General features: G+C 46.1%; 1 protein-coding gene across 1 annotated transcript in view; it reads left to right on the top strand.

Annotated features, from left to right (window-relative positions):
- Positions 1 to 201: 201 nt before the first annotated feature.
- LOC135080853 (DNA polymerase epsilon catalytic subunit 1) overlaps positions 202 to 17,478 on the top strand; it is a 40,016-nt gene continuing 22,739 nt past the window's right edge. The window contains exons 1-25 of the mRNA XM_063975580.1: positions 202 to 380; positions 465 to 588; positions 825 to 1,043; positions 1,251 to 1,480; positions 1,716 to 2,036; positions 2,108 to 2,208; positions 2,761 to 2,902; positions 5,332 to 5,464; positions 5,827 to 5,940; positions 6,216 to 6,390; positions 6,816 to 7,083; positions 7,229 to 7,338; positions 7,600 to 7,718; positions 7,804 to 7,943; positions 8,376 to 8,558; positions 10,170 to 10,288; positions 10,881 to 10,999; positions 11,121 to 11,322; positions 11,410 to 11,731; positions 12,086 to 12,317; positions 13,627 to 13,806; positions 14,522 to 14,689; positions 14,992 to 15,079; positions 15,247 to 15,368; positions 15,896 to 16,128. Of these exons, the coding sequence (XP_063831650.1) occupies positions 298 to 380; positions 465 to 588; positions 825 to 1,043; positions 1,251 to 1,480; positions 1,716 to 2,036; positions 2,108 to 2,208; positions 2,761 to 2,902; positions 5,332 to 5,464; positions 5,827 to 5,940; positions 6,216 to 6,390; positions 6,816 to 7,083; positions 7,229 to 7,338; positions 7,600 to 7,718; positions 7,804 to 7,943; positions 8,376 to 8,558; positions 10,170 to 10,288; positions 10,881 to 10,999; positions 11,121 to 11,322; positions 11,410 to 11,731; positions 12,086 to 12,317; positions 13,627 to 13,806; positions 14,522 to 14,689; positions 14,992 to 15,079; positions 15,247 to 15,368; positions 15,896 to 16,128 (4,247 nt within the window). The 5' untranslated portion in view covers positions 202 to 297. The remainder of the gene's footprint in view (positions 381 to 464; positions 589 to 824; positions 1,044 to 1,250; positions 1,481 to 1,715; positions 2,037 to 2,107; positions 2,209 to 2,760; positions 2,903 to 5,331; positions 5,465 to 5,826; positions 5,941 to 6,215; positions 6,391 to 6,815; positions 7,084 to 7,228; positions 7,339 to 7,599; positions 7,719 to 7,803; positions 7,944 to 8,375; positions 8,559 to 10,169; positions 10,289 to 10,880; positions 11,000 to 11,120; positions 11,323 to 11,409; positions 11,732 to 12,085; positions 12,318 to 13,626; positions 13,807 to 14,521; positions 14,690 to 14,991; positions 15,080 to 15,246; positions 15,369 to 15,895; positions 16,129 to 17,478) is intronic.

The following is a 17,478-nucleotide window of genomic DNA, read 5'->3' on the forward strand; positions in this document are numbered from 1 at the left end:
GGGTGGAATGAAACGGGTTTTTATTGGGTTTTTACCCTCATGTGGGTTTTTACCCGGGTGGAAACCCATCTCTAGTTATCAGTGAATTCAGTGATGATTTCACATTTTCACTTAACATTTTTGTGCACAAAATTAGCCGATGTAGCCCTTACCATCCAGTATCTTTGCGTTATACGTGTTTCGATTCTAAAAAAAAATAAAAATGGCGCCAAAATTGACAGTTGTTGACATCTGTTTTTGGTTGTGTTGTGGTTTGTGGTTATATTTTATTTTGATGAAAACATTTATTATTTCACAATGGTTTTGCAAAATACTGGTAAATATAGATCAGATAGAGAAGATTCAAGCAAGAAAGATGCAGGTACTTCATCAGGAAGCAGGTGTGTTGATTATAATTCGTATTTTTATGTTGATCAACTGTTGTGTCTGTATCGAAGTATTAACTATTTTTTTCTATATTATAGAGAAGAATCATCAGAATCACGTATAAGGGTAGCCTTGGAGAATGACAAAATTGACTCGAAATATGGATTTGATCGCGTACGAGATGCCAAGGAAAGAACAGGTTACCTAATAAATATGCACACAGTGAGTACTTTATTTTCATTAAAATTCCATTAAGGTCATTGTTAAAACATGTTTAAATGTAAGAAATGTATGTGACTTTGTTGGTGTACCTAATAAATAAATAAAGATATAACCATCAGTCTCTACTGCACTGCAGGAGCACGACACTGTTTACCAGAGGCAATATGCTTATAAGATATTCTCTAATTATTTACTTAAAGGTATTTAAGTTATCATATCTCTTAACTTCTTTTTAGGCTGAAATTCTAGATGAAGACAAAAGGTTGGTGGCAGCGATGGACTACTATTTTATTGAGATGGACGGAGCCAGGTTCAAGATATCCCTGATGTTCCAACCTTACTTCCTCATCATGGCCCGGCAGGAATGTGAGCAGGAAGTCATACAGTACTTGTCCAAGAAGTTTGCTGGGACTATACACAAAATTGAAATCATTGAAAAGGAGGATTTGGATTTGGTGTGTATTTAAAAATATGTGCTGAGTTTTTATCAATGAAATTAATAAATTATATTATTATAATTTGATCAACTAAATTATCTCATAATAATTCATACCTTTCCAGATTTTGCATTTTCAAAAGTAAATTAAAATATTTTTATTGTCGATACATAAATGCAAATAAAATTATTTGATTTGATGTATGCTTATATCTTACATTTTCAGCTTAACCACTTATCTGGTCTTAAACAAAGCTATATTAAGCTCTCCTTCATGTCTCAAAATGAAATGATGAAAGTTAGGAGAGAGATACTCACAGCAGTTAATAAGAATAAAGAGAGGGAGAAAAAAGATGCTATTTACGCTGAAATGCTGACCAACGCACTAACAAGTGCTGCTGCATTGGAGTATGCCAAGAAAACCACTGATCACATGGAAAATATTTTAGATATCAGGTACTTTGTGCTTTGCAATATTTTTGTTTAGAATATCTTCTTGTTTTTGTTGGTATAGTCCGGTCCCTGAGCACGTAGAATTTTGTGCAATGACCCCAAGCTACCCATCCTTATCGCTCGCGCGTAAATATATTGCTGTTGCGCTCGCACACTCACTGCTGCCGCCCGTCGCACACGTGCTCCGCGACCAGACTTTAGTGCTTAAAATCTTTAAACTATTATCATTTTTCCCCAGGGAGCATGATGTGCCTTACCATGTGAGAGTATCCATAGACATGCAGATATTCTGTGGCACCTGGTACACTATCAAAAGTCGCGGGACTGAGCCGCCAGTGTTCACCAAACGCGACGACATCCTGGAACGACCTGACCCTATAGTACTAGCCTTTGATATAGAAACCACAAAGTTGCCATTAAAATTCCCTGATTCACAAACCGATCAGATTATGATGATCTCATACATGATTGATGCTCAAGGATACTTGATCACTAATAGGGAGATAATTTCTACTGATGTTGAAGATTTTGAATACACTCCTAAACCTGAATTTGAAGGGTAAGGTTTCCTTCTTGTTGGTGTAATTTAGTGTTTCAACTAACTGTTACTGATACTTTTTATATTTACAGGCAGTTCATAGTATTCAATGAAGAAAACGAATTGGCTCTAATACAGAAGTTTTTTGACCACATAATGGATGTGAAACCCCACATTTTCGTCACATACAACGGTAAATGCGTTTTTAAATATAATCAGGTTGTATATGTTACGGTCAAAGTGATAAATGTGAAAACTATGAATAATCGCCGGTTATTATGAATAATTACCGCATGATTTTGTAAATGTGATTAATATGAGATCATTTTAGTGTGTATAAACTAAATAGGCGGCTTAGGGGTGGCCCAAGGGCCACCCCCACCGCACCCTAACCTATTTTTCACTTTAAATCAAAACAATGTGTTATAGGCATTATGGCAAAGTAATGTTATGCAAAAAACATTCCAAACTCATTTTGCCAAATTATATTAATATATGATATCAAAACGTTCAAAATGTGAGGCTGTACATGAGCGCTGTACACGAGCCGGTGTTCTCTTTTATGGTTTTTGTTAGTATTAAGGTTACATTATGAAATAATCACTGATAAATGTGATTAATTTATCACTTTTACCAAGCATGTCGGTAATTATTCATAATAACCGGCGATTATTAATAATTTTCAATTTATCACATTAACCGTAACATATACATATTTCTTTTGCTAATAATCTTCTTTACATAGGTGACTTTTTCGACTGGCCCTTCGTGGAGGCGCGAGCTGCGATTCTGGGACTTGACATGAAGCAGGAGATTGGCTTCAGTAAGATCACAGCCCGTGACGGCAGCTACGCCTGCCGCCCTGCTATGCACATGGATTGTCTATGGTAACAGGAGAATTCAGCAGATATACACTAAAGCAATAGAAAATGGCCCAATATATTTTATCAAACTCGATGTACAGACGACGGCACATCAACGTAAACACTGTGGAGTCTTATTTAGACGTAATAGATGCGATTATGCAACAAAAATGTTATATATGCCCAGTGCCGTATTATCCATAAGGCACTTTAGGCCAGTGCCTAGGGGCCCACTGTGGCCAGGGGCCCAGCACTCCCGATAAAAAAATGAAAAAAAAAAAATGTTAAAGATTATTTTTATACAACAAAACTCAAACCACCTCAAAACATCGCCTTATTTTGATTTACACATTCAATCGTCATATTTCGATATTGTGGAAACTAATTCATTTTCGTAACGTTGGTATTACTGCTTTGGTTTACATGACAGGTCGACCGTCGATGCCCTTCAGAGGCTAAAAAGCCTCACTGCAGAGGCTAGGGAGAGGGGTGAGGGAGGGTGTGTTGACCGTATCATTCGATATAGCCAACGCTTTCAATACCATCCCTCATTCCACCATACTCGAGGCACTTCAACATCACAGAGTGCCTCTGTACCTTCGAGCGCTGCTGGCCGATTACTTACGGGCCCGCGAAGTCCTGTATGTTAACAGAGACGGCCAGCTCAAACGGCGCGGCGTAGCCAGCGGGGTTTCGCAGGGTTCGGTGCTCGGTCCACTTTTGTGGAACCTAGGCTTCAACTGGCTTCTCTGGGGCGTCCTTCTCGCGGGCATGAGTGTCATATGCTATGCGGATGACATTTGGGGCCGCGGCACGGCTGGCGTCGGCGGGCGGCACGACGGACGACAGCGGTCGAACGAAGACGGTCGCAGAATACGACGCCTCGGCCTGAAAGTCGCGCTGGAGAAGACTGAGGCCCTCTTCTTACCGGGGCCTCACCAGCGCACCCCTCCCGACGCCCACATTGTGGTTAAGGATGTTAGGATTGACGTCAAAGGCCAGATGAAATATCTGGGCCTCACGCTTGACGGGAGGTGGCATTTTAGCCCACACTTCAACGGGCTAGCGCCGTGCCTCCTCAAGGCAGCTGGCGCACTGAGTTGGCCCCTCCCGAATTTGGAAGGGCCACAAACGAGGTGTCGTCGACTTTATGCCGGCGTTCTGAGGAGCATGGTGATGTATGGCGCCCCAATCTGGGCGGACGCACTCAACAAGAGGGAGAATGATGCCCTTCTGCGCAGGCCCCAGCGGGCCATAGCGCAGAAAGTCGCAAGGACCTACCGCACGGTAGGGCACGCTGTAGCGTGCGTCCTCGCTGGTACTCCTCCTTGGGAGCTAGAAGCTGGGGTCTTATCTGTCATCTATCACTGGATGGCAGACCAGAAGGCGCGTGGAAAGCGCCTGGCCCCGGAGCGGCGCGGCGCCGTCAGGCAGGAAGAGCGCGAGATCATGATCGCCCGCAGGAAGGAAGACATGACTCGCGCGCAGTTTGGCTGCCGCACTCTGGACGACAATGGTTGGAACGACCGCACGGGTTCCTCACGTTCCGTCTGGCGCAGGTGCTGACCGATGGCTGCTTCGGTTCGTACCTGCATAGGATCGGGCGAGAGGAATCCCCGCTGTACCACAAATGCGGCGCGGCGGATGACACGGTGCAGCACACCCTCGCGGTCTGCACAGGCTGGGAGGAGCAGTGTCCTCACTGCGGTCGTGGGCCGGGATCTTTCGCTTCCGAGCCTAGTCAACGCCATGCTGCGAAGTGAAGGATGCTGGATGGTGGTCGCCTTCTTTTTCGAAGAGATCATCCTTCAGAAGGAGGCAGCGGAGCGCGAGCGGGAGAACGATCCTCTCGCCTCTTCGCTCCGCAGGCGGAGAAGGGGGTAGAGAAGGCGGTTGTACGACCGTTCTACTCAGCCCCCAAGTGGCGGCCAGCAGGCCGGGGGTGCCTGGGCACCCTTGTCACCTCCGTCTGACGGAACGGCTTGAAGACCCCCACAAGGGGGACGTTTAGGGTCCGACTTGTAGGCGAGATGTCGCCGGTGGTGTCTAAGGTTACAGCCCGATACTATAAAGCATTTTCTCCGCGACAAAAAAAGGGGGGCCCGAAACGAGCTGTGCCTAGGGGCCCCGAGATGGTTAATCCGGCCCTGTATATGCCTGATATGCTGTTGACTGTGCAACTTTTTATAAGTAAAGTTCTTAAACTTACCAATAGATGGCGCTGTTCTGACTTAACTCGCGCTTATATTTGATTTACGATCACAACTAATAGGCATTTTCCATCTAATAAGAAATTGCTGCTCCAGTAACATTGTCATAGTGATATTTTAATACTGGTAGATCACTTCTTCATAGAAGCTTTGGCAGCGAAACTAACGAGGTTCCACACGCAAAGCACGCAAGGCGGAACTCTACTCGGCGACGTGATGTAATCCTCATATCATTTTTCACAGCTGGGTAAAAAGAGATTCATACCTGCCAGTGGGGTCTCAAGGTTTAAAAGCCGTAGCCAAAGCGAAACTCAGGTACGACCCGGTAGAATTGGACCCTGAAGACATGTGTCGCATGGCGGCTGAACAACCACAGGTAACTTTAACTTTTAATGCTGGCTAGAAAATGTACTTTAAACGTAAGGCCCGGTTTCCACCAAGGTGGAGTTAACTCCAATTAAATTAATTAAATTAAATTGACGAATGGAATTGGGTCGTCAATTTTTTCTATGGAATTTAAAGCCGCAGCGGCCGCGGCTGCGTGGCGCGGAGAAGAGAAGTGGAAATAAAAAAATCTGATTGCTTATTCAAAACACTACAACTACTCCGCTCCGCCTTGGTGCAAACCGGGCCTAAGAGTGTCATTTAGAAAAAAAAAGTAACTTCGAAATTTATTTTAAAAGCCACCGTCGAAATTTATTTGCGATATAATGTTTACTTTGTGTCATTACTTTTCAGGTGCTATCCAACTATTCAGTGTCTGATGCAGTGGCCACATACTACTTGTACATGAAATACGTCCATCCATTCATATTTGCGTTATGTACTATTATCCCATTGGAGCCAGATGAGGTAAACAACATTTTTTTTGCCTTTTCTTTTAAATTATACTTTTCCCTTTAATTGTAATAAATGTACCCTTAAAAAAACCTTCTTATTATGCAACTCGTGACTGACGCTCAGATTAAACTCCCCGCACTTCTCTCAACCAAAAATTGGTGGATCGCGTCTTCGTGTGTGGCACTATCTATACTAAAGGATTTATTTTCCCTAATTTCGATGGATCATTGAAACATCAAAAGTTCTAATCTCAATATTAAACTGTTCACCTGTTCAAAACATTCCAGGTACTCCGCAAAGGTTCCGGTACGCTGTGCGAGTCGCTGCTCATGGTGCAAGCGTTCCACGCGAATATAGTCTTCCCGAATAAGCAAGTGGAGGAGCTTAATAAGCTTACTAACGATGGACACGTGTTGGAGACCGAGACTTACGTAGGAGGCCACGTAGAAGCGTTGGAATCTGGTAAGTTCGAGATAGGTCGCAACTGACGGAAAAAAAAGTGTCATATACGGTCGCAGCTAATGGTGCTAGTGTAAAATATAGTGTTCCCAATAAGCTCACTAGCAACAGACTCGTTGAGGCACAGACTGAGGTCACGTGGAAGCGTTGGAGTCCGGTAAGACTAATTCGAATTGTTTTTAGAGTAGGTATAGTTTGCGCTACCACCACTTCGGGGCATCATGTCGGCACTAAAAAGTAACTACTTTTCTCTCATTTGTCAACAATGAACACTCCTAACGTAAGGGAAGATCAGTAACTAAACAATGTCTCTCACACATCAGGTAGCATAATTACAAATAAATATTGTACACATTAAATGTAACTGTAATCGACGTTATTGTTATGTGTGAGAAAAAAAATATTTATTTAATGTTGTCCTTTTCTAGGTGTTTTTCGGGCAGACATCAAATGCAAGTTCCGAATCGTCCCATCAGCCGTGGACAACCTCATATCCACCATTGAGAAGACTATGAAACATGCCATAGAAGTCGAAGAGGGTATTCCCCTAGATCTGGTCACCAATTTCGATGAGGTGTGCGGCGAGATACGCGCCAAGTTGGAACATATGAGGGATCACCCGAGGAGGGACGAAAACCCGCTCATTTACCATTTGGACGTAGGCGCTATGTACCCTAACATCATTTTGACTAACAGGTATGTGCATTTTGACATTAACCTGTCGTATGTTCTTTTCGGTTTGCCACCCTGGCTGTCAAACGTAGTTAGGATTTATCTCTATCTCAAACAACTTAAAGCTCAAATTAGAAATATTAAAGTTAGTGATATGGCATATTTGCAGATTACAACCGTCAGCGATGGTCAACACTAGCATTTGTGCTGTGTGCGACTACAACAAGCCCGGCGCCACTTGCCAGAGGCACATGGAGTGGATGTGGCGAGGAGATTATCGTAAGCCATAATTATTTTATTACTGTAAATAGTCGCTATTTCATACCAGGATATTTTTCTCTGGCATCCTTAGGGCGTGTGTTAAGGAGCCAGTTTCTGTCTGTGTTTCGGGCCGCTTCGTCGCCGGATCGGGTGGAAATTGGCTCGTCAAGACACGCCCTAAGGATGCCACAGAAAAAGAAAATGTTGCTAGTGTTATGCCAAAAATATTTTTTTTACTGTGATGGATAATTATTTTATCTTATGTCGCTTTTTGTTTAGTGCCAGCAACAAGAAGCGAATACCAAAGAATACAGCAGCAGTTGGAGACTGAAAAGTTTCCCCCTCTACACCCAGGAGGACCTCAGAGAGCCTTCCATGCTTTACCTAAAGAAGATCAGGTAAGTCTTATCCTGAAACCTGTTTAATTACATTAAAACAGGTATTTTGCTCATAGCTATATTTGAAAATTTATTGATTTTTTAGGCCGCGTATGAGAAAAAGCGGTTAGCGGACTACTGTAGAGTAGCGTACAAGAAAACCAAAGTAACTAGAACTGAAGTGCGGACCACGACGATATGTCAAAAAGAGAATTCCTTCTACGTCGACACAGTACGAGCTTTCAGGTAACGATTTAGTAAAATACCTTCTTGAATTCTTTATACTACGTTTTCTTACAATTTTGTTTTTTATAACATTATTTCATCTTCTGGCCTGCCTGTAGACTCGGTCTGCAATCAGTGGCCTAATTCACGTATTTTTACACAGTCAAAATCTCGTCGACGTTTAGAGGTCGTCCTATTGAAAAACGTACCTACTTATCCTTCGGTCCAAGGGTCATTTCGATAGAACGATTACTCGATAGGATCGCAACTCAGCGATTTGTTGTCGTTGAAGTTTTGTTACGTGAATAAGCAGGGAACATGTTTTTTTCTTCTTTCGTTTTACCTTTAACGATATTTTACATTATTTCTCGACCATAAGACGAGGTATTAAAGTTCAAAATACAATGTCAACCATTATTGTAAAGGCCTAATCACATAATGTTCATTTCACAGAGACCGTCGCTACGAGTACAAAGCGCTGAACAAACAGGCCAAAGCGAAAGTGGCCGAGGCCGTGGCGAGTGGCGACGCGGCCGAGATCAAATCGGCCAAGAGTCGGGAGGTCCTCTATGACTCGCTGCAACTGGCCCATAAGTGCATCCTCAACTCTTTCTACGGCTATGTTATGAGGAGAGGGTGAGTGTTATTATCAATCATAGCAGCATGGAGATGCGATTCCTAGTCAAAGGGCAGCAGCTACGTCAAATCTGCCAAGAGTCGGGAAGTCCTCTATGATTCGCTGCAACTGGCCCATAAGTGCATCCTCAATTCGTTCTACGACTACGTCATGAGGAGAGGGTGAGTGTTATTATCAATCATGGCAGAATGGAGACCAATTCCTAGTCAAAGGGCAGCGGCTACGTCAAATCTGCCAAGAGTCGGGAGGTCCTTATGACTCGCTGCAGTTGGCCCACAAGTGCATCCTCAACTCATTTTACGGCTATGTCATGAGGAGAGGGTGAGTTTGTTTTAAATATGATATGATAAAATTAAATCAGGTATTGCAATAGGACGTGATTTTACCAAGTCGGCCAAGAGTCGGGAGGTCTTCTATGACTCGCTGCAGTTAGCTCACAAGTGCATCCTCAACTTTTTCTACGGCTACGTCATGAGGAGAGGGTGAGTTTGTTTTAAATATGATATGATAAATCAGCTATTTAATTTCAATAGGACGTGACTTTACCAAGTCGGCCAAGAGTCGGGAAGTCCTCTATGACTCGCTGCAGTTGGCCCACAAGTGCATCCTCAACTCGTTCTACGGCTATGTTATGAGGAGAGGGTGAGTTTATTATGATTAAGCATAGCAGCATGGAGATCAAATCCTAATCAGAGACCGACGATACGAATACTAAGCGCTGAACAAACAGGCCAAAGCGAAAGTGGCCGAGGCCGTGGCGACTGGCGACGCGGCCGAGATCAAGTCGGCCAAGAGTCGGGAGGTCCTCTATGACTCGCTGCAGCTGGCTCATAAGTGCATCCTCAACTCGTTCTACGGCTATGTTATGAGGAGAGGGTGAGTTTATATAAAATATGATCTGATAAATCAAGTATTGCAATAACACGAGACTTTATCAAGTCGGCCAAGAGTCGGGAGGTCCTCTATGACTCGCTGCAGCTGGCTCATAAATGCATCCTCAACTCTTTCTACGGCTACGTCATGAGGAGAGGGTAAGTTTATAATAATATGATCAAGCATAGCCAAAAAGGTATCAGTTATTCAGTTTTACGTAGGAAGAAGCGATTTCATCAAGTCAGCCAAACGCCCCGACTCTTGTTCAGATTGCGAGAGCTTATCCGAGAGCCGATCTAGGCATAGAGAATCTCCCGAGGTTCTCAATGACTCGCTGCAGTTGGCCCACAAGTGCATCCTCAACTCATTTTACGGCTACGTCATGAGGAGAGGGTGAGTTAACACTCATTGCAGTAAAGAGGACCAAGTCAGAATCAAATGAATGCGACTATCATTACGACTAAAAATCGAGTGATGTATTACATCAACTCTTAGTTACCTGCTACAGCTACTTCATTTGTCCCACATTTAAAAAAATATGGGCTCAGAGCTCCTCCCTTAATTCAGCCCTTATATCCCGTCTTTTAGCCCATGTCTTTTTCCAAAATCTAATCTAAGTTATAAAAAGGTTTACTATAAATTTCAAAGCACATCTTCTAAAAAGAAATACCATTAAAGCCCCAAAAGCACAATCACTTTTTAAATGTATTTGAATTAGATTTTTCGGTGTCTAACAGTGCGCGCTGGCACAGCATGGAGATGGCGGGCATCGTGTGCTACACGGGCGCCAACATCATCATGAAGGCGCGCGAGATCATCGAGCAGGTCGGCCGCCCGCTCGAGCTCGACACCGACGGTAAAACTAAACAAATGCTCTTTTTCGCTTCACTAGCGGCCGCCCGCGTACGCGTGGATCCCGTTTTACCCCCTCAGGGGTAGAGTTTCGTAAAATCCTTTCTTAGCGGATGCCTACGCCATAACATCTACCTGCATGCCAAATTTCAGCCCGATCCGTCCAGTGGTTTGGGCTGTGCGTTGATAGATCACTATGTCAGTCAGTCACCTTTTAGTTATGTAATTTAGATGTTGGTACTCATAGCACATACTTCAACTCATAGTCCTCTCTCGATTTTCGCGGGCAGTGGGGTGGCGGCGGCGGTAGCAGCAGCGTGGGCCACGCATACTCGCACCGTTGTTTTCGAGGGCCGGTCTATATCTTATGCAGAATTTTATCCAAAATCCTGACGCGTGCCGCGTTATGTGCAACATTGCACACAATGCAAAGTATACTTACGAGTAACGCACACATAGCTCCGCGCGTCTAGATAAAGTTTAGTGTAAAAATGTTGGTGGAATAGTTCGTTCGTTCGTTCGTTTCAGCCGAAAGACGTCCACTGCTGGACAAAGGCCACTGGTGGAATAGTAAACACATTTTAATTTCTTTTCAGGTATTTGGTGCATACTCCCGTCGTCGTTCCCTGAAAACGTTACAGTTCACACTACTCATCAGAAGAAGAAAAAGATCAATGTGTCGTATCCAAACGCTGTGTTGAACGCAATGGTCAAGGTAAAGCTTAAACTGCAAACAATTATCACCCTTATAGTTTAGAAATAGAATTTCCTATCGTTTGTCATCTCTTTCGTATCAGATTTCTGACCAAAACGGTTCATTTTTGTTTTATTTTCAGGACCATTTCACAAACGACCAATATTTCGAGCTGGTTGACCCGGAGACGAAGAAATACGAACAGCGAGCTGAGAATTCCATCTTCTTCGAAGTAGACGGACCTTACCTGGCGATGGTACTGCCGGCTTCTAAGGAGGAAGGCAAGAAACTAAAGAAGCGATACGCTGTCTTCAATTTTGATGGATCCTTGGCCGAGTTAAAAGGTTATTATTGACTGCTGTTTGATGTTGCACAAATATCTGCCTTTAGTTTATTTGACGTTCGTATTAATACTTTAATCTGCCTCACAGGTTTCGAAGTCAAAAGACGAGGAGAACTGCAGCTCATAAAAATCTTCCAATCGTCAGTATTCGAAGCCTTTCTCAAAGGAAACGATCTCAAGTCTTGCTACAGCGCCGTGGCCAAAGTGGCTGATTACTGGCTTGACGTGTTGTATAGCAAAGGCTCGAACATGCCGGATTCGGAACTCTTCGAGCTGATCTCCGAAAATAGGTCCATGTCCAAAAAGCTGGAGGACTATGGAGGTCAAAAGTCGACGTCTATATCGACGGCGAAGAGATTGGCGGAGTTTCTTGGAGATCAGATGGTGAAGGATGCAGGATTGGCTTGCAGGTGAGTTATATTTATGAATTACTGTCTGGCTTTATTCTGGACTTGATGTGAAGAAAAATCTTGTTTTAACCATCCATATAAGGACAAGACATCCACTGGTGGATAAAGGCCTCCTACGCCCCCAACGATTTCCACTACTGGTTTTGCGGTGCCCACATTCAGATGCTTCCGCGAAATCATTCACCAGATCGGTTCGCATGAGGCCACCCAGACCTGCCTACTTCTTTTCTTCCAAAGTGGCCACTTGGAAACTTTTCTGTCCCATTTGATCACAGTTTTACAGGCTATGCGCCCCGCCCACTGCCACTTCAACTACATAAAGACCAAAAACAAACCTTCGTCCCTTGTTTCTAGGTTCATAATATCAAAAAAGCCCGAAGGCGCGCCAGTAACAGAGCGAGCCATCCCGCTGGCCATCTTCCAGTCACCAGCAGCCGTGCGGCGCCACCACCTGCGGCGCTGGCTCAAGGACAGCAGCCTGTCGGACCACGTGGACATCCGCGACGTGCTGGACTGGGGCTACTACATCGAGCGGCTCAGCGGCGCCATCCAGAAGATCATCACCATCCCGGCTGCCATGCAGGGGGTATGTTAACCCATAGTTGTGTCAGGGACGGAGCGCATCCCGCTGGCTCAAGGACACAGCTTGTCGGACCACGTGGACATCCGCGACGTGCTGGACTGGGGCTACTACATCGAGCGGCTCAGCGGCGCCATCCAGAAGATCATCACCATCCCGGCCGCCATGCAAGGGGTATGTGCAGAGTAAATACAAATGAGTAGGTCATCTTCATAGAAACGCACCGAGCGCGGTTTGTATGTGAGCGCGCCAATACGTATGCGGCGCGCACGCACACATTGACAAAATTCAGCGCACCTCCCCGCTAATCCACGCTAAAGAAGATGACCTACTCATTTGTATTTACTCTGGTATGTGTCAGCTCCTGCTAAGCAGGGTACTCATCTAGCCGTGTAGCATGTAATGTACTGTATCAAGTGAGTACATAGGCACGAGCCCGCTGCTCGCGCGTGGTTCGCATGGAGATCGCAGCGACCCGCCGAGTGACGGTATCACTGCGAGCACAAAGGCGGCTCGCAGTAGGATTCAGGAGCTCGCAGCCAGATACGCGATGACCGTGGACGAGCCGTACTCACTTGAAGGTTGGACACGTTACATGTTACGTTACGTGCTACATGGCAGGTAAGTACCCTGCCCTACAGTGAAGAAGCGCGGCTATCTCCAGTTACCGGCTCCATTCGGCGCCACGTAAGCAGGCCCTTCGTTCCCACTGGGCACTTTGGACACGTGCCCAGGGCCCCGCGACCGAGGGGCCCCGTCTGCTCAAAAGACCTTTTTCCAGATGATAAGGGCCTCCGTCATAATCGATCAACATGGAAAGCATTGGGGGAGGCCTATGTCCAGCAGTGGACGTTCTATGGCTGAAATGATGATGATGATGATGAAGGGCCTCCGTTGAACCTTAAGTGCCCAGGGCCCCTAGTAGGTTAAAAACAACCCTGCACATAAGTGCTGAATGACGCGTACAAGAAGTGACATTTCGAAGCATGATCGCCTTCAGTGAATACCGATGAGTACTGGTTAGTTAAGGCCGAGAGGAGGCGATACTGTGGAAGCGGGGAGTTTCAAGTCATCCATCAGTTCTGGTGTTTGACATCGTTGGATTTTGGTTGCTATGGTAACTACCTTAATACGGGCATTGTTGCGTACGCGCATAGGGGTAGGTTATGTTGAAAAATCTTAGATTTTGAGGATGTTTTCATCGGGTTTGGGCCCCTATTAAAAGATAAGACTGTTTACACTAACACCCTCTAGCAGGATAGTATACAAATATCCAGCTAATTAATAAAATCAAGAAATATTTGTGATATTTCAGTTGGACAACCCAGTACCTCGAGTCCAATACCCAGACTGGCTGCACAAGAAGATGTTGGCTAAAACCGACAAGTTCAAGACGAGGAAAATAACTGACATGTTCTCGGCGAAACCGAAAGAGATCACTGAGAACGGCGAAGATGATGCTGAGGCGTCTACGAGTAATCAACCAGATTGTATGGTAAGTTTGTTATTTTTTGAGATAAACAAATAAATTCAAAAATAGAATGTAGGGTAATTATACACGTTCCAAATATAGCTTGGATTTACAGTTCCAGCTAGAGCTGAGAAAAAGAGAAAGAAACTCAAGTTATATTTGTCAGTCGCTTTTTTACAAGAAATGCTATTTGTAAACGTGATATAAGTGCTAATTAAACAGGTAGAAAGTATATGTATTATTGTCAAATACTTCCTACTTTACAGTATTTAAATATGTATAGCTTGCCCTACCAGTACCAGCTAGAGCTGAGAAAAAGAGAAAGAAACTCAAGCAAGTTATACTTATCAGACGCTTTTATACAAGAAATGCTATTTGTAAGACGTGTATTAAGTGCTAGTTAAGTAAGTAGGGAGAAATTACATGAATTCTCGTCAATGAGGGCTATCGTTTTTATACTTAACAGTTGGCACCCCTGGCGATTGACAGGACCTTACTCTACAGTGGCGCCATCTTGATGAGTGCAAATGCGATAGTCCTCCTACCACTTTAGCGCTCACCAGTTGGTGCCACTGTCTTCGCTACTAGCAAGTGACAGGACCTTACTCTACAGTGGCGCTAACTGGTGAGCGCTAAAACGAAAGCCCTCATTACTTCCTACTTGACAGTAACTTTTTCAAATATGAATGCACAGAAGAACAGCACGATCATCTTTACTAAACTGCGGTTTCCTTTATAGGAAACAGAAGTAGACATAGAAGATATAGGCAAAGAGAACAAAACCCACAGTGACGTCATTCGGCCAGTAGTGCACACGGTGAAACGGAAGCGAGAGGAGTCGCCTACAAAAGAAGCGACGACGTGGCGAGAAGCGTTAGGTCCTCCGCCACCTTTCGGAACCACCAAGGTACGTACTATAGCCTAGATATGGCGCTTAACCGAGTCAGTTCAGTGTCTGAGGTATGAGTGTCATTGATATATTATGACGTGACAGAGCATATTAATCTGAAGCATAATCTGAAGTCTCTCTGACGTTTGATTGTCATAAAAACACTCTAAAATAGAGAAACACGGGTCTCAACGCAAAATGGAACGCGAAAGTTTAAAATCTTATAAAAAACACCCGTGCCTCAGGTACTGACATAGTTTCTATAATGGCAAGGTAAACTAGTCTTACCAATGAAACTGACACTACAAATACGTTTTCAGGAAGAGAGAAAACAATGGATACTGTTTCAAAAGAAAAAATGGATGTGGCAAATGGAACAGCGTGGTTTCCGCAGCCGGAGTAAACGAGGTAGGTGTTACTTTTACTCGTATCTAGACATATTTTACTTAGTCTATTACACTTTGATCACCTAGGTGATCTTATCCATGGGTGATCAAAGGACACCAAAGTGTCGCCTTGAGTACATCTTCTAGTTAATGATATGTTACATAATATTTGTTTATTCTTACATGTAGGTAAAATGGACGACAATAGCGCGATGCCGCCTCCGAAATATTCGGGATCGACGAACACGCTGGGCGGGTTCATTCGGAAGGCGCAGCGCACGTTACTCAACACTCCTTGGCAGATTATACAGGTGAAGATGAATATTTTCTTATGTGTTTATTTACAAAACAGTCTGATGCTTCACGTATCATAGCCCTCATTTAGACCTTTTTTGTATTGATTTTGGCTCCTAATTATCATATTATTATGTGTTTTACGAGATATCTATTAAGGCAGATCTAGAAATCGTTGGGGATGTCTATGTTAATTAGTCAGTGGACGTCCTTTATCTGAAATGATGACGCGATGATATATTATGGTTTACTTTTCCAATGTTCAATTTCTGCTAAGTTTATGGTTGGGAAATGTGATGAGTGCGCTTCTGTACACGATGCCACCACTACCGTTCCGACACTGTACCGCCGCTGGTCCTCTACACTGGATAAATTATGGGACGCGTAAAGCCTGCCACCGCGCCGCATACGGTGTCGTGTACTGGAGCGATATTAGCCGGATCCACCCCGGACCATGCAGCACGCTCCGATCACGCTGCACCTAGTGCCTCGCGCGATCGGGGCGGTATGGATCCAGTTATTGAAACAAGCTATGTTATATTAGGTGGCTGAGACAGCAGAGCCCGGTTTATTCAAGCTATGGGCATTAGTAGGCAGCGAGCTCCACCAAATCAAGCTGACAGTACCTCGCATCTTCTACGTGAATCAGCGCGTTGGCCGCGCCGCCGACAGCGGGCAGTACTGGCGCAAGTGCTCGCGAGTGCTGCCGCGCGCGCACCCCGCGCTGCACCTCTACCAGTACTGCGTGCCCGAGCAGCTGTACCGGGAGCACCAAGAGTGAGTCACTAGCGGCAGCTGATGCACCAGGCGAGCGCACAGTGCCGCGCGTCTTCATAGGGAACCAGCGCGTGGGCAGTACTGGCGCAAGTGCTCGCGAGTGCTGCCGCGCGCGCACCCCGCGCTGCACCTCTACCAGTACTGCGTGCCCGAGCAGCTGTACCGGGAGCACCAAGAGTGAGTCACTAGCGGCAGCTGATGCACCAGGCGAGCGCACAGTGCCGCGCGTCTTCATAGGGCACCAGCGCGTGGGCAGTACTGGCGCAAGTGCTCGCGAGTGCTGCCGCGCGCGCACCCCGCGCTGCACCTCTACCAGTACTGCGTGCCCGAGCAGCTGTACCGGGAGCACCAAGAGTGAGTCACTAGCGGCAGCTGATGCACCAGGCGAGCGCACAGTGCCGCGCGTCTTCATAGGGCACCAGCGCGTGGGCAGTACTGGCGCAAGTGCTCGCGAGTGCTGCCGCGCGCGCACCCCGCGCTGCACCTCTACCAGTACTGCGTGCCCGAGCAGCTGTACCGGGAGCACCAAGAGTGAGTCACTAGCGGCAGCTGATGCACCAGGCGAGCGCACAGTGCCGCGCGTCTTCATAGGGCACCAGCGCGTGGGCAGTACTGGCGCAAGTGCTCGCGAGTGCTGCCGCGCGCGCACCCCGCGCTGCACCTCTACCAGTACTGCGTGCCCGAGCAGCTGTACCGGGAGCACCAAGAGTGAGTCACTAGCGGCAGCTGATGCACCAGGCGAGCGCACAGTGCCGCGCGTCTTCATAGGGCACCAGCGCGTGGGCAGTACTGGCGCAAGTGCTCGCGAGTGCTGCCGCGCGCGCACCCCGCGCTGCACCTCTACCAGTACTGCGTGCCCGAGCAGCTGTACCGGGAGCACCAAGAGTGAGTCACTAGCGGCAGCTGATGCACCAGGCGAGCGCACAGTGCCGCGCGTCTTCATAGGGCACCAGCGCGTGGGCAGTACTGGCGCAAGTGCTCGCGAGTGCTGCCGCGCGCGCACCCCGCGCTGCACCTCTACCAGTACTGCGTGCCCGAGCAGCTGTACCGGGAGCACCAAGAGTGAGTCACTAGCGGCAGCTGATGCACCAGGCGAGCGCACAGTGCCGCGCGTCTTCATAGGGAACCAGCGCGTGGGCAGTACAGGCGTTATTCTTTTTTCGGATTGGCCATTTCGTTCGAGAAATTATATCCCCGTCGACCGTCGGACTATTGTGGTGAACCAAGTCCTTGCATAAACACATACATATCTTGCTTACCTGATGGACTACCTCACGCCTACTCATAGTTCCTAAGGGCTTGCGTGAGTGTACGAAGCGCGCGCCGTCCATAGCTGGCCTGCGCTCCGCA

This window comes from Ostrinia nubilalis, chromosome 18, assembly GCF_963855985.1.
Source record: "Ostrinia nubilalis chromosome 18, ilOstNubi1.1, whole genome shotgun sequence".
Lineage (NCBI taxonomy): Eukaryota > Metazoa > Arthropoda > Insecta > Lepidoptera > Crambidae > Ostrinia > Ostrinia nubilalis.